We start from the raw sequence: 14,818 nt of genomic DNA on the forward strand, positions 1-14,818 counted from the left end.
TCCCCGCCCACCTTCTAACAGAAAATAAGCACGTTTGTAAAATATGAATGCTTCATATATCAAGAAACTGTCTTAAATCATGAGCCACAAAGATGTGTTTGGGCCATACTGATTTTATTTCAATACAAAATGTATACATTACAAATAAAACACTTTTTTAAGTAAAAAGCTTCAACATCTGATTTTTCTTTGTTTTATAAAAACAAAATATCTTCTTAAAAATGTATACCTGCATTAGGATGACTGTTTTTGACACGTGGGGAAAACATTTAAAATGCTCGTAATATCTCAACGTTATTCTTCTTCTCTTGTACCTTAAGTAAGTAATATTCTTGTGCACTGTCATACACACTCACCTAATTTCAGTAACTTAAGTAACTAGTAAGGAGCATTTTTTGCTGTTTAATAATATTCAAATATTAAAATGTGCATATTTTAAAGTGCATCATTATGTGTGATGCACAATTCAACAGCCTAGCCAGTGAATCGGTGTCACTTGGGATGCATTTTAAGTGTTCTCTACACAACTACGAATCCCTCAGATGGCATCGCTTATACATATTGGCATGGGTCACCACTGCTAGCTTTGGGGACATAATCAGACCCTCAAGTATCCGGCTATTTTCACTTAATCAGCATCAAATTATGTGACACTTATTCTGTGAGAGCGGTTGTTTTGTTCTGAATGCTCAAAAAGTCTCATCAAGTTGAGTGTGGGGTGGTGGGTGTTTGGAAAGCACACATCTTTGTGGTCATCCATCCTGAACAGCAGATAAACAGGGACAGACAGCAGCTCTGATGACTTCTCGCGATCAATTCTTTATTTTGATGAAAAGCCAGGACCGCTCTTGCTTTTATTCGCCCTTTGACAATTGTGTCTCAATTGCCTTAAGATGCCTGCTTACAGCAGCACACACTTTGTCAATGGCAGAGAAAAGGTGCCCAGAGAAGTTCCAACTGATAGGAACAATATAACTGAAAAAAGAACTTTTTACAAATTAAGTAAAAGTGGAAGTCAAAGAGCATGTCAGACCTTGGAGAAAAAGCAGGACCATACTGGGGTGTCACTCCTATTACCAGAGAAAAGGAAATGGAGAATTGCTCAGGCTTACAAAACTACAGTAGAAAATAGTGCAACGCTGGAAAAACAACATTGGTCCTGTGTATTCCATTATCTCAATACCAACTCAATTTGCATTTCAAAATCACCAAAGAGTTTGCGATAAACTCTAGTTGTCCGAACGGAATAGGCAGTTGATATAATTGATGGAAGATTCGGAAATGCCATCGGCAGTTTAGTTCACATGCTTGACTTTGGTGCAACTGGCCCTGCACTCACTGCCCGATTCACATATACTTCATTTAACTGCCAACCACTTTAGGGATGAGACTACCTTGAGGCCTTTGGGATCTTCCAGCAACCTCCACACCCTGAGCAGCCAACCAATGTTTATGTAGTGGTAGCTGACTTTCCTGCTGCTGGAATGTGATCAATTCCCACTCAATGTGTCCATCACAACCACTTTGTGAATAAATAATGAACGCTCGTAGATGTCTTCGGTCTTCCAACTTTGTTTGGGACACATGAAAAATTGGACGATCAGCAATGTATTTGTTTGAAATGCTGACTTTCCCTAAAGCTGGTGTGGAATCATTTCCCATTAAATGTCCCGTTCACATACATTTTACGATGTACTGACGACCAGTCTATAATGGATATTGTGACGATCACTGTAATTTATACCAACAATGCACACATCCACAGCACACACTTTTCAAACTTGTTCCATATGGCAGACACTACTGGAGTGTAACAGCCAGAACAACAACACTAGAAAAGAGCTTCTACCCATAATGTCGGATGACTGAACAAATTACATCACAATCTGCAAACCTGCAATACTTGAAGAGTCAAATGCCTGCATCTTTAGTTTTTTTTTTTCTTGTCATTGTTTGTTTTAAAATGTACTTCTGTACATTCCTTAACCCCCCTTTTTTCCTTCAGTATTTATCGTTCATAATTGAACATTGCTCGTTCTTAATCTTTTATATTCTTGAAGAATATCATTGGCCATGCTACTGTTGTGGGCGGCACGGTGGTCGACTGGTTAGCACGTCCGCCTCACAGTTCAGAGGTCGTGGGTTCGATCCCGGCTCCAGCTTCCCTGTGTAGAGTTTGCATGTTCTCCCCGTCCCTGCGTGGCTTTTCTCTGGGTACTCCGGTTTTCTCCCACATTCCAAAAACATGCATGGTAAGTTGATTGGACTCTCTAAATTGCCCCTAGGTGTGATCCTGAGTGCGGATGTTTGTCTCTGTGTGCCCTGCGATTGGCTGGCAACCAATTCAGGGTGTCCCCCGCCTACTGCCCGAAGACACCTGGGCTAGGCTCCGGCACGCCCCGCGACCCTTGTTAGGATAAGCGGTATCGATAATGGATGGATGGATGCTACTGTTGTGTTTTTACTGTGCATGTGACAAATTAACATCGGCAATCTTGAGTTGATACAATACCAATAAAGATCGCTGTCAACAAAAATGTCAAATTAGGATATATAAATTGTTTTGAAGGCAAAATAGAGTGAAAGTACCAAGCCTAATCTTCAATGGAACTATAAGAGAAAGAGTTTAACACAACCAACCCCCAAAACACCACAGATGCGACCACAGCCTTCACAATTGTTCCAATTATTCTTTTTATTAGCCGCTAAACATCAGGAGCGACTTGCTCAATCGCTTTCTAGCCTCTGCCATCACCGCCCACAAGGCCTGAGCAAGAGCATAAAAAACAGGCTTTCATTTTCATCCACAGGAGCACTTCACTAATCCAGCCTGTACTAGAGATTTACAGCTCCTCCTAACTAAACAATATAGATAGACTCAAAGGCGCAGCCGGATATTATGGAAAATATGCACAAGACAAATATTGTATGGCTCCTCTGGGAGAGTGGAAGTAGTTTATTGGTGGAAATGTTAGGGGCTAAGAAACAACATCGAAAGAGGATTAATGAAATATATATCTGGGTTTAAAGAGAAACAAAAGTTGTCTGGTATCTTATGAAAAGTAATAAATAGGACAGGATTGGAAGTTTCCAGATTTCTTCTATCAATCATTGCGTCATTGCTTTGATTGTTATGAGCCTCTAAAGTTTGGATTTTTTTATATTGTTGACTGTGGATGTACCCATCCCATGTTGTGATGTGTTTTGTAATGGTCACACTGTTGTAGCATAAGATTAACAGTAACAGTAGTATTGATATTATTAATCATAATAATAGTGTATTTTTATTCTGTAACTAAGTTAAGGAAAAAAAGAATACTATACAATATAAACTTGTATAGTGACAGACAGACTTTTCAACAATTGACAAATTCTGAATGCTCAATTATTTGGCAAATCAAGCCTATTACCTGTATCCACCTAATGATTAAGATGTGACTCATGTGGATTTCTCTCTTGTGGAAATACCAGATCCTGATTTTTCTAACATACCATTTGAAGAAATTCAAAGGCCATTCATTCCACTTCGTTAACAGAGCTATTATGAAAAGAAACATTCCATCATAGCATTGTAGCGTTTACTGTGGTTGTGTAGCACAAGCTGGCATCCAAACAATCTGTCATGCACGAAACTTCCCTTCTGTGCTGCGACTGGGCTGAAATCCAAACTTCTGCATCATCTATGGCTCTACAAAGCAGCTGACTAAGAAGCACAATAATTGTGTGCAACCACCCAGTGCTTTCGCGCGGCGGCTATTTGTGTGTGTGTTTTTGCCGTTGTGCTTTGTCATCACCGGCGTGGCTTTTCAAATCCCGACAACAAAGACAACAATCAACTCTGGAAGGCCCCAGGCTCACAACAAGTTGTCACCGTCAGAGGGGAGGTGCCGGGATGTATTTCGTCGCCAACCAGTGCCGTGCGGTGTTTAGTCTAGCATGAGACAGCCAAGGGTGAGCACCCCAGTTTTCACACAATAAAGAGCTAAAGAGCACAAGTACTCTGAGGGATACCAACTTTGCAAGGGAGAAAGCGACCAGCATGTTCAAGACCAGCTACCTGCGCAAGGAAGTGCGCAAGGAAAAATACGAGCACTCGGATGTCTTCCGCGAAGAACCCGAGGACTCGGCGGGCATCTCGGCCATTCAGGGCTGGGAGAACCTCCAGGAGCTCAACAGCCGCTTTGCCCGCTACATCAACCGGGCTCGGGTCCTGGAGCAGCGCAACGCTGTGTTCCGCAAGCAGCTGGAGACTCTGCAGCGCATGGAGGAGACCAGCGGCCTGGAGGAGACATTCAAAGAGCAGATCGAAGTCAACAAGCAGCGGATCCGAGAGCTCACCTCTGACCACGCCAAGCTGGAGAGAGAGCTGAGGGACGCCTGCCGCATGCTGGATGAGTTCACCAGCAAGTAAGAGAACGGCCCGCGGCTGGGGTCTCTGCTAATATCCCCTTTCGAGATAAGGCCAACTGAAATGTGTTTAGGATTGAAAGCAAAGGATAAAAAATGCGAAGCCTCGAGGGAAAGGTGTTTGTACCCAATAATCTAACAGCAGGCAATTGAGTTTCCATTTCCACAAGTGATATCAGGTAAACTGAAAGAACACAGACTTCTCCCAAGGCCATACAATCCAAATTTGGATCAGTGCCAAATTGTGCACTGTCATACACACTCACCTAATTCCAGCCTTTTTATAAATGGTCATGGTCATTAAGGTTCGTGCATTATTCACTGACAAACTAAGTAAAGTGTTTTCCTTTTTCGTGCTGTTTCTCCTAATTGTAACAGAAAAGCAGAAACCGTATTCTACCACTGAAGTGGAGGTTTTTAATTGAATACATTTAATGATTATTATTATTATCATCATAGTTATTATTACATGGCCAGTAAATACCTGCGATTGGCTGGTAACCAATTCAGGGTGTACCTTACCGACTGCCCAAAGACTGCTGGGAGAGGCTCCGGACGGGCCCGCGACCCTCGAGAGGATAAGCAGATCGGATGGATGGATGGATGGATGGATGGATGGATGGATGGGTGGATGGATGGATGGATGGATGGATGGATGGATGGATGGATGGAATGAATACTCAGAAGTGCATGTCAGCAGTCCACCTATTCTGTGTCAGTACCTTTCACATAGCACAGCAACGAAAAAAAAGATGGCAGTGTGAAAAGCGCTAATGAGAGATGAAAGGGACTGCTATAAGACGCAATGATCAAATAAAATATAATTTTTTGAATTTATTTGCCACACAATTTAAAAAAGGTACATTTTGTAACTGTGCACGTAACAAAAAAAAAACAACGTTGATTCTTTTGTGGAGGTAAAAACATAAAACTTACTGCCATCTGACAAGAAAAAATGAACAATAATCCACGAGGAACACACTGGAATTTCGGTAACAGTGATATTTGCAATGTTGCAAAATTGCTATGTTTCATTGAGCCTCATGAAAAGTTCCGCCTGGTTCCACAGAACAAAAGGCAGTTTCCACATTATCGATGAGTTGAGAAGAATACTGAGCGCTTTAGTCAGCTGGTGAAGAGAGATGGACTGCAATCATTGCATGTTCTCCTTACCATTGTTGCTCTTAACACACATTTGTGAAAGAGGAACATTCCTTTTTTGCTCTAAGCAACAAGTCATTGATAGATCAAGTATTCTTGAACGAACACCAAATTGACATTTTGGGATTATTTTCCTTCATCAGAAATTCATTTTGTACCGTGACAGCGAATTGTATAACGCAAGGCAATTTGCTGCATACGTCGAGAGCTGAGTGAGTCTGAAAGAAACATTTTAAAACTAATTGGGAGACTTGTCAGCTCACTTGGCAAACAAAACAACACGATGTAAGCATAAGAATGACGTGTCAAGCCCCTGCTTCCAGAAAAAATATCTGCTACCAATATTGGTACCTTTTAGAGAAAGAAAAATGTTTAATGATCACTGATCACTTATGCTTGTTATTTTTTCAAATGATATTATATTTTATTGTGATTTTTTCTAGATACAGAAATGAATGTGATTATCAAGAGCAACTACGCGGCACACTGGAACAGCTAAACAAGGTACTGTGCTGATTATAAGCAAATACTAATTTGACAAATAGTTTATATGCACAAGTTATAATAATTTTAATATATTTTAATGTATATATTAGCTATAATAATATTTCCATATTGTTATTTAACATTAATGACAAAAAACGTTCTGAAAATGTAAATGGAATTATAATGAAATTGTATGGAATTTTTTAAGTTCTGAACTTGTGAAATGAATTATACAGATTTTTCAGAAATGACGACAACTTGAATAAAAGTTAATACATTATATGAACTAAAGGAAGGAAGGAAGGGAGGAGAAAGAAATAAACAAACAATCAAAGAGAAAGAGAAAAATAAATCAAATGTCCCAAAATGTTTTTATAATTTAATAAAGAATTATTTAAATTATATCTGAAAAAAGGTTTCTCAAGATCGTTAAATTTCAATTATTTTCCTATAACTTAAAAATAAATACGTATGGTTAAATTATGTATTTAATCATACAGAATTTTCTTTTCTACATTACTTTTTTTTTTTTATTAATTATTCTTTTTTTAAATGATTGCAATTGCCCTCAAGGGTCACCCATTAATAATATAACCTCAGCCATGTTCCTCCTGCTCATGCTCTACTTACTCCCTCTCAACTATGTTGTCTTCCTCTGCCGTGCTTTCCCTGCAGGAGGCGGACAGTGCCCTCCTGAAAAATTTGGAGTATCAGATCCAGTCACAGTTCCTGCAGGACGACATCAACTCTACCAGAGAGAGACACAGGAAGGTCAGTGATATTAGCATATACAGTATGATCGAATATAAATATTCAGTAAAGCCCATGGTTATTGAGATACCGTCCAAATTGGCTGATAAAGTGTGCATGCTTAGCCCTTCTTGAAACATGAGCATAGCTTTAGTGCTCTTGTCTTCATGGTGATTTATTGCAACTCCAAACACATCAGCCAAGTGTTATTCTGATGTAAAACACAATCTTATAGGGTAGTAGTGGCAATAAATGTTAACAAAACAGGAAATATGTGCATCCATTTGCCATTTTCATTCATCGGAACTGCTTAAATTGTTGACATTATGCAGGAGACATTTGTATGGGCCATTTTCTTCCTTTATACCATCGCTTGGTGGTACATTTGATGGCGATGTAAGCTTTAATATTATCACAGCGTACCGAAGTGCTGCACTAACATCATATTATGCCTGTTGAAGGATGGAAAGTCATCTTAAATTACCATACTATTTGGGGTTGAAGCATTGGAACATATCTGCTCTTCTATTATTGGAGACTTGGAATATTGTGTATGCATTTAACCAGAAGTGGGCAAAATATAGCCATGCAGGAGGCTTTTACAGAAACAAACAAAACCTCATTTAACCCATTTGTCGATGCCTGGTGTGTTCTTAACAGAACCTTGCAGAGATCCAGACCTTTGTAAACATTTTGAAGCAAATCAACCAGACGCTTCCACTTGCTCCCACTGTGTCAGTGGGCATCTCCGAGGTGAGGTCACTCACAAAACGTGTGTGCGTATGTGTGTGTGTGTGTGAGTGTGTATGGCCCCCCTGAGGACTTTATTCCAAGTGCTGATGAGGTTAGTGGCCTTTCAGTCCCGTTGCCTATTTGTCCGTATTGGTACATGGAAGAGAGTGGATGGGTAAAGCACAAACAGTTCATGTGCACATACCCTCCCATTTTCCTTGTCCGTGGGAAATAGATTTTTTGTCATACATGCTGTTATTCAAGCAAATGTTCCATAGTTGTAGACAGGGGCGGGGTGGCCATCAGAAATTTTCGGAAAATGTGTTAATTTTCCCAAACGGCCACTGTATTTCCTGGCTGGTTCTGGCCCTCACGGCCGCTAGCAGCTGTCCACCATCCTCACCCTGCTGGCTATAGATGTGCTCCTCTCAGTTTGGCCATAGATTTAGGTCCAAATTGCAGAAGATATTTTCTGTTGCAATATAGCGAGGGAAGAAGCGCTGCAAATGTTTTCATTCCCTGCACTGATCCCCTGTGATGTCCTCACACACATCATGCATTGCATGGACCTCTGCTCTTGAGCCCAGTGTTCTTAAAGTATCCACTACCAAGCAGAAAAAAAAAAAATCCTCAGTCGGACTGAGGAAAGGAAAGTACGGTGGTGGTAGCTCCATTCCATGAATGGTCATCACATTTGCTGAAATGTTTTGGAGAGAACAACCATTAAACTGATAATCAACTAATAAGTTTAAATCAGTAAGATCTAGTTACAGCATCTGGAAATGTGCCAAATGTGGGCTAATTGTGCTAACTGTAGGCTACTTGTACATATCAATTTGCAAAGATGCACTGAGACGCTTGAGACATAAACGAAGAACATTTGCAATTTGATGAAATCAGTGAGAAATGACTTTCTGTTGTGAACAATTGCAAGGTGATTTAGGGATTCGTACATATCATTTTAATAATATAATTTCTGTTTCAAATAATGAACCAAACCAACAGAGAAAATCTGTAACTACCCAGCTACCACCCTCTGCCTAGCAACTAGGTAACTTGGCTAGCAAGAAAAGCTAATGTCAGCAAGTCATTTGTGTGACTTTTAAAGCATATTGTTTTTGACAATTTGGGTGAAATTTCAAATTGCATAACATTGAGTGTGTACACATTTTCAAGTAACTTGATAGGAGAAGTCAAAAGTCCCAACAACAACAACTTTGGCGGTACTATGTAGGAAAGTAGGTGCATTCAGACAAAAACAATGCAATAAATATATAATTAATAAATATAGTAAAAGTGATTGTTTTTGTCGATGTGAAGGAGCAGGAGAAGCTGCTGGTCCAGAGTAGATTGCCTGCCCTGCAGAGTCAGCTGGAGGAGTACAAGAGCGCCCTCTGCCAGCTACAGGCCCAAAAACAACGACTCCAGGCAGAGGTGAGTGGCACATGGTCACCATGGAAACTGCAGTTTAAATATACATTTTCAAACCCCATTTACCCCTGCCAAACATTACTCAGTAACAAAACACAAATTAATTGTTTATTTTTAGATTTTCAGACATTCATATTTGTTCTTATTAATAAATAGACATTATTTAATCATTCATTTACAGTACGTAATAGGGATTAAGTTTGTGGTGTTATTTACTATAACCTCTAATTATTACAATTAAAGGAAGATGATCACAATGATGATTCATGAAAAAATACATTTCAAATATATTTCTTAATAAAATATGTTGACATTTTTATTAAATGTATTGCTTTCAAATTATGTTAAATATGAAGAAATATTACCTTAGTTTTCCATTTATCTTGTAAAAAAATGCTAATTTAAGTGAATAATCATTAAAAAAAAAATCCACTGTATGAAATAGGGAATATTCATTGTTGTACCCTGCGACTGGCTGGCGACCAGTTCGGGGTGTAGTCTGCCTTCGCCCATTGACGGCTGGGATAGGCTCCAGCAACTCCCCGCGACCCTGTATAGGATAAGCGGTTTGGAAGATGACATGACATGACAATATTCATTGTGTTTATTTTTATATTTTTGTTATTTAAATTAAATCATTCTATTTTCTGCCATGTAAATATTGTCATTATGGAATAAATAATTACAAGTGTTGTATTGTAATCACTTTAAAATTCTGTATTCTCCAACCCAGCAGCCACGATGGTTTGCAGTTGACACTGAGACACCACTAGATGTCAGCTGTAGTCCATTTTAATAAAGCTATTGTGGTGTACAACAACTCACAATGCTTTTAAGTATAAATAATGGAGACCTAATAATAAGCATTTAGAAACTGCCAAAGCGATGTTTCATCTCTTTTTTTAATGACACACACGGCGGCTAAATGGAAAATGAGAAACAAAAGTGGTACAAATATTTGATAATCTGTCATATGTGTACTTAGTTTAGGTTTTTGTATACAGCTTCTACCTTGGTCATACTTGGAGTTCATTATGTGCTCAAATTCCTAATAGTCATTCATGAGCAACAAAATGCTGGAGTGCAATAATGCACGGAGCACTGTTCCGGAGCACCTCAAGGGCATTTGTAATTCTGGGGAATCATTTCATCAGAGCGTCTTGATTAAAAAGGCGTCTGTGTCTCTCACAGGCGGCAATGTTGGAGCAAGCCATCAGGAGTACCCAGGAGAGTTTCGACGACGAGATCCAGCTGTATAACGAGCAAATCGAATCGCTGCGTAAGGAGATCGAGGAAGCCGAGAGGGCCCTGGAGAGGTTCACCAGCGAGTGTCGCCACCTGGCCATGTACCAGATTTCTCTGGAGAACGAGCTGGAGAGGTACAAGAGGATCATCGAGAATGAGGACAACAGGTGAGACGTACGACCAGGCGTCCTCATAAAGCCATAAAGACGGTAAAAGCATAGATTGTAGTTACTCATGGAAGCAGCATTTTACCACCAAGTTGTTGAGTTCAGAGGCACATTCCTACATAAACTCCTTCAGCAATCAAGTTGTCTATTTTACACTGTTGGAATGATGGACTGGACAGGGAAATCTCAGAAATCATCACTCATCTCAAGATTACTATTGTAGCCAACGGAATTTAGGACACACCCTAGACTCATTCGATCATTATATGACCAACCAGGAGCTGCCAATCAATCTTTCTCTTAAGAACAAATAACTCCTAACGGGACTTGATCTGTGTTTTTGGAATTAGGCTTGAAACCGACTTAACTCGCAAAGTGTATGCACTGTTTAAGATTGAGAATTTAAAGCTTGGCAAAGCTGTCCGTTTGATGCTTGAATGACGACTCATGAAATATTACCTCTGTATTCCACCACAGGTTGAATTCGGCAATAATCGGCACACCAGTCACCCTGTTTACTACCAGTTACCACTACACCCACACTCCCCCTGCCTCGAACAGGGGCAGAGGTAAGCCAGTCACAGCTCAGCCACTCCGCTCCCAAGACAGTGGAATTACAAAAGTTTGTTAAAGTAGCTAAAAAGTTTGTGTCCTCTTTTTTGTCTCCAGATATCACTCTTGCCATCCAAGATATCACCAACATAAAACCTCGCCAGAAGATCATGGCCAAGAAAGTCCAGAAGAAGAAGGATCTCACGCCCAGAGATGTAATCGACAACGGTCAGGAGGATCGAAACGCAGGTGCCGCCGGAGGAGTGGCTCCAGACGACGAAGCAAAGGGGCCGTCCTCAGTAGAACTTCAGGATGATAACATGAGGAGGACTGAGGAGAGGCCCGTGTTCTCGGGATTGTCTCCGCAGGATGTCCCTGACGGAGCTCAGATTAGCAAGGCATTCGACACACTTTGTAACATCGTCAGAGATCGGATGAAGAAGTACAAGAAGCCGGAGCCCATCGCTGACTTCTACACAAAGGGTCGCTACGTCCTTGTCACTGGCGAAGGAAGCTACCCGGATCCCTGCTTCTGCACTACCACCCCAGCCGCAGGACATATCGTAGTCACGATCAAAGATCAGCCTCTTGAACGCAGAGTACCATGCCCTCAACCACCTCAGCCCATACCAGGCCCCAGACCTGGAATTCCCACCCCTCCTTCTAATGTCGCAGGAGGAAAAGAAGATAAGAAAGGAGGAAAACAGAAGGAAGATGGAGGTAAAGACAAGATTAAGAAAGAAGAGCCTGAGCCTCAACCCAAAGATCCAGGCCCAGTCCAGCCTTTCTCCGGTCCCAAAGATCCAACCCCAGCAGTGGATCCAGCCTTTCCAAAGAAGGACAAGGATGACAATGGTGCAAACGGAACAACACCCAAATCCATGCCCCGCGCCGCCAGCACCAGTTCCAGTTCTAGCAGCAGCAGCAGCAGCAGCAGCAGCAGCAGCACCAGCACCGGCACCAGCACCAGCTCAAGCTCCAGCAGCTTCACCCCAGATGCCATGAGCTATGAGAAAGTGGTGCTGGAGTCTGTGGAGAAGTTCTCCAATGGTCGCAAGCTTAAAGGTTACGAGGAGACTTCCATGGTGGTGGAAACCACGATTGAGAAATCCAGCAAGAAGAAACATTAGAACGAACCTCAAGAACCAACCAAACATTCCTGATCTCTTATTCCAGGCTCCTCCTTCTACTTGCAGTCTTGGGTTCTGTGTCCAGTGTTGCGACCGGACAGCCATGCTCATGCTTTAGTCCTTTACTGTCTGAAAACTTGGGATACAAAAACAAACAAACCAAAATAAAGCTCTGTGCCACCTTAAAAAATGAGAAGAAGTATTCAATGAGGAAGTTGTGCTACCCTTCTGTCTTCCAACTCCAATTTCCCCCCTTCTTGATCTCATTCGTACAATTGGACGCCACCGCCTGCCCTCAGCACCATTTTGCTGTGTAATAATTTGCTTTGATATTTTCAATAAAGACGACTCAAACATCAATTTTGCCCTGTTGTCTTTGAGTCTACTTTTCAAGAACCCAAATGTGAGACTGGTGTAGCCCCGTACATTTAGCCGATATGTTGTTCTTTGTAAACTGTCATTGACTGTGTAGCGGTTCACTAGCCTGACTTTGGGGCAGGCAGCAAGGGTTCAGTTCCCATTCAGTGATGATGTGAGTGTGAATGATTGTTTGTCTCTGAATGTACCACACGACTGACTGGTGACCCGTCCAGGGTGTAGTCCGCCTTTCACGTAACGACAATTGGGATGGACTCCAGTCTAAACAGTCTAAACAGGAAAAACTGCATAGAATACGGAGAGACAAATGGTTCTTAAGTACGCAGAACCTTAAGACTATTTTCATTGCCTGATGATGAATGCACGGATGGATGATAATTTCAAAGCACACCATGAACTATACCACCTCAGAGCTGTAGACCTGAGATTACCAAACAGCAATGCATGCACCCAACTGTGACTGAAAACATTGAACCTCAAATGTCTGGAATGCCTCAAGTCGGAACTCATTATATAAAAAGCATTGGTTTAAGATGGACTGTAAACTGTGGCTGCTGTGGCTAATCCAACATTGGACATAATGGAGTTTCCTCTGACTAATGTGCACTGTTTAACTCTTTCCTTTAGTGAAGTAGGCACAGTTGGTCAACAGGATTACAGAGTGGTGCTGAGACGAAAGTGGTGTGGGGGGCTGACAGTTGACCACACACAACTCACAGCTACATTCTGCGGCATTTGCAGAATCAAGGGAAAAGCCTGCAACCAACCAATTGATTAAACAAAAGTTGACTGCTGTGCACTTGTCAACTCGTTCACTGCCAGACATTTTCAGACCCTCTTTTACCCTAACGTTTGAAAAAAATTGAAAAAAAATATATATAGAGAAATAAATTCCTGGGACTGAATGGCTGGACTGTGAAAAGACAGGTAAATTCATCAACGGCAGTGAATGAGTTCATGAAGAGCAAAGACAAGCATATTAGCGTTTTCACCAATGTTAGGACAAAAAACAAAAATGAAAGTGGTGAGTTGTGAGAACATCTACAAATTGAATAATTGGCACTTTTAAGCACTACAGTTGGATTATTTCCAATAACCTTTCATCACAATATCTCTGTGACAGGCTTCAAAAGCTTCCACATACACGAGAGAAAAAAGCTGAGTTAAATTTTGTGAGAGAAAACTACTCTGAAGTCAAAGTCAAGTCAAGACAAATTTTGCCATTGTTTCAAAAGCATCCAGAATACGTTGATCTTCGACTAAATTGCATTAGTCTTTCTAGAAAACACGCTCTTTTTTTGGTGGAGGAGATCCCTACAAAAATAGTTACCCACCTGCTGCAAATTCAAAACCGATTACAAACTTAATGAAATAAGCTATCAAATGCTCCAGTGTCAGATATCCACGAGTGTTGGTGATATGATGCTAAAAATAAACTGTTAATGTAATGACGCCTCCTCTAAGCAGAGAGTGTTTCACCTCGCCTGGCTTGTTCTTGCTGAGAAGCAACATTTGTCTCCTCTTGAGCTGTTTGAGTTGCAACAGAGCAGCAGCAAAGGGTCCTCGTCATCTGATGCTGCATGGATCCCCAAGAACAGTAAAAGGCTTCAAGGAATTGGCAGCAGCCTGATTTTTTAAATGCCAGCAGTTGGTACTCACAGTACGTCTTTCCCTCGAACTTGTGACTCTGGTTTGTTTTTTATGTCTTTATTGTTTTAAAGCAGAAGTCAAGTCTAAATCTTCTTTGCAATATGTGCCCCCACTCATTTAAACATGGTATTGTGATTAATGCGCTCTGAGAATATGATTTAAGTGGAAAAATCCACTCATTTTAACACATCTTTGGGGACTGCCATTTTGCCATCTGCTGTCGATTGAAATCAACGTCGCAGTGCCCATGATATCAGCGCGACCAAACCCAGAAAACAGGTGAGCCCATCCCTTGTTTGCTAACAACTGGGCATAGGATCAGCAAACAAGCAGCTGAGTATTCAGAAGCAAGGCGGAATTAGCAAATTTTCCACTCAGGTAGGTTGATTTCCTGTATTTGACTTTAATTGATTGTACATTCCCCAAAATTCAAAACAATACATAACACTGCATTACAAATACCCTAAGCCATGTTACCATATAGCAACCATGGCTAGCTAACTTTGGCTTGTTTACAGTGCTTGTGCTATAGCACTGCTATTTTGTTGACGTTTAACGAGTTAAAAATGAATCGAGTAATGTTCATCTGCGTCACATTTTCATTGACGAATTTTCATTTGTCATTCATCATTAAACATGTCGAACTTTACAGTGGTCAAGTTATTTTTTATGCTAAAATGTTACATGTTACAATGTTAAAATGGTCGGTTAAAGTTAAGCTCAGCTCAG

General features: G+C 40.9%; 1 protein-coding gene across 1 annotated transcript; it reads left to right on the top strand.

Annotated features, from left to right (window-relative positions):
- The first annotated feature begins 3,894 nt into the window (after positions 1-3,894).
- bfsp1 (beaded filament structural protein 1) lies at positions 3,895-12,421 on the top strand. The gene is made up of 8 exons (XM_086045798.1): positions 3,895-4,407; positions 6,012-6,072; positions 6,730-6,825; positions 7,465-7,557; positions 8,857-8,970; positions 10,159-10,379; positions 10,857-10,948; positions 11,049-12,421. Exons 1-8 carry the CDS (start codon positions 4,040-4,042, stop codon positions 12,059-12,061), a joined length of 2,058 nt encoding a protein of 685 aa, XP_085901924.1. The 5' UTR covers positions 3,895-4,039; the 3' UTR covers positions 12,062-12,421.
- The last annotated feature ends 2,397 nt before the right edge of the window (positions 12,422-14,818 follow it).

This window comes from Filicampus tigris, chromosome 11 (genome assembly GCF_054856515.1).
Source record: "Filicampus tigris isolate MCC_2025a chromosome 11, RoL_Ftig_1.0, whole genome shotgun sequence".
Lineage (NCBI taxonomy): Eukaryota > Metazoa > Chordata > Actinopteri > Syngnathiformes > Syngnathidae > Filicampus > Filicampus tigris.

What these genes read in the sequence shown, in the direction of transcription:
- bfsp1 (XM_086045798.1), top strand. Translation starts at nt 4,040, where the DNA reads ATGTTCAAGACCAGCTACCTGCGCAAGGAAGTGCGCAAGGAAAAATAC. An exon ending in TGTCAGTGGGCATCTCCGAG is followed by an intron (nt 7,558 to 8,856) that starts GTGAGGTCACTC and finishes GTCGATGTGAAG; the next exon opens with GAGCAGGAGAAGCTGCTGGT. An exon ending in TGCCTCGAACAGGGGCAGAG is followed by an intron (nt 10,949 to 11,048) that starts GTAAGCCAGTCA and finishes TTTTGTCTCCAG; the next exon opens with ATATCACTCTTGCCATCCAA.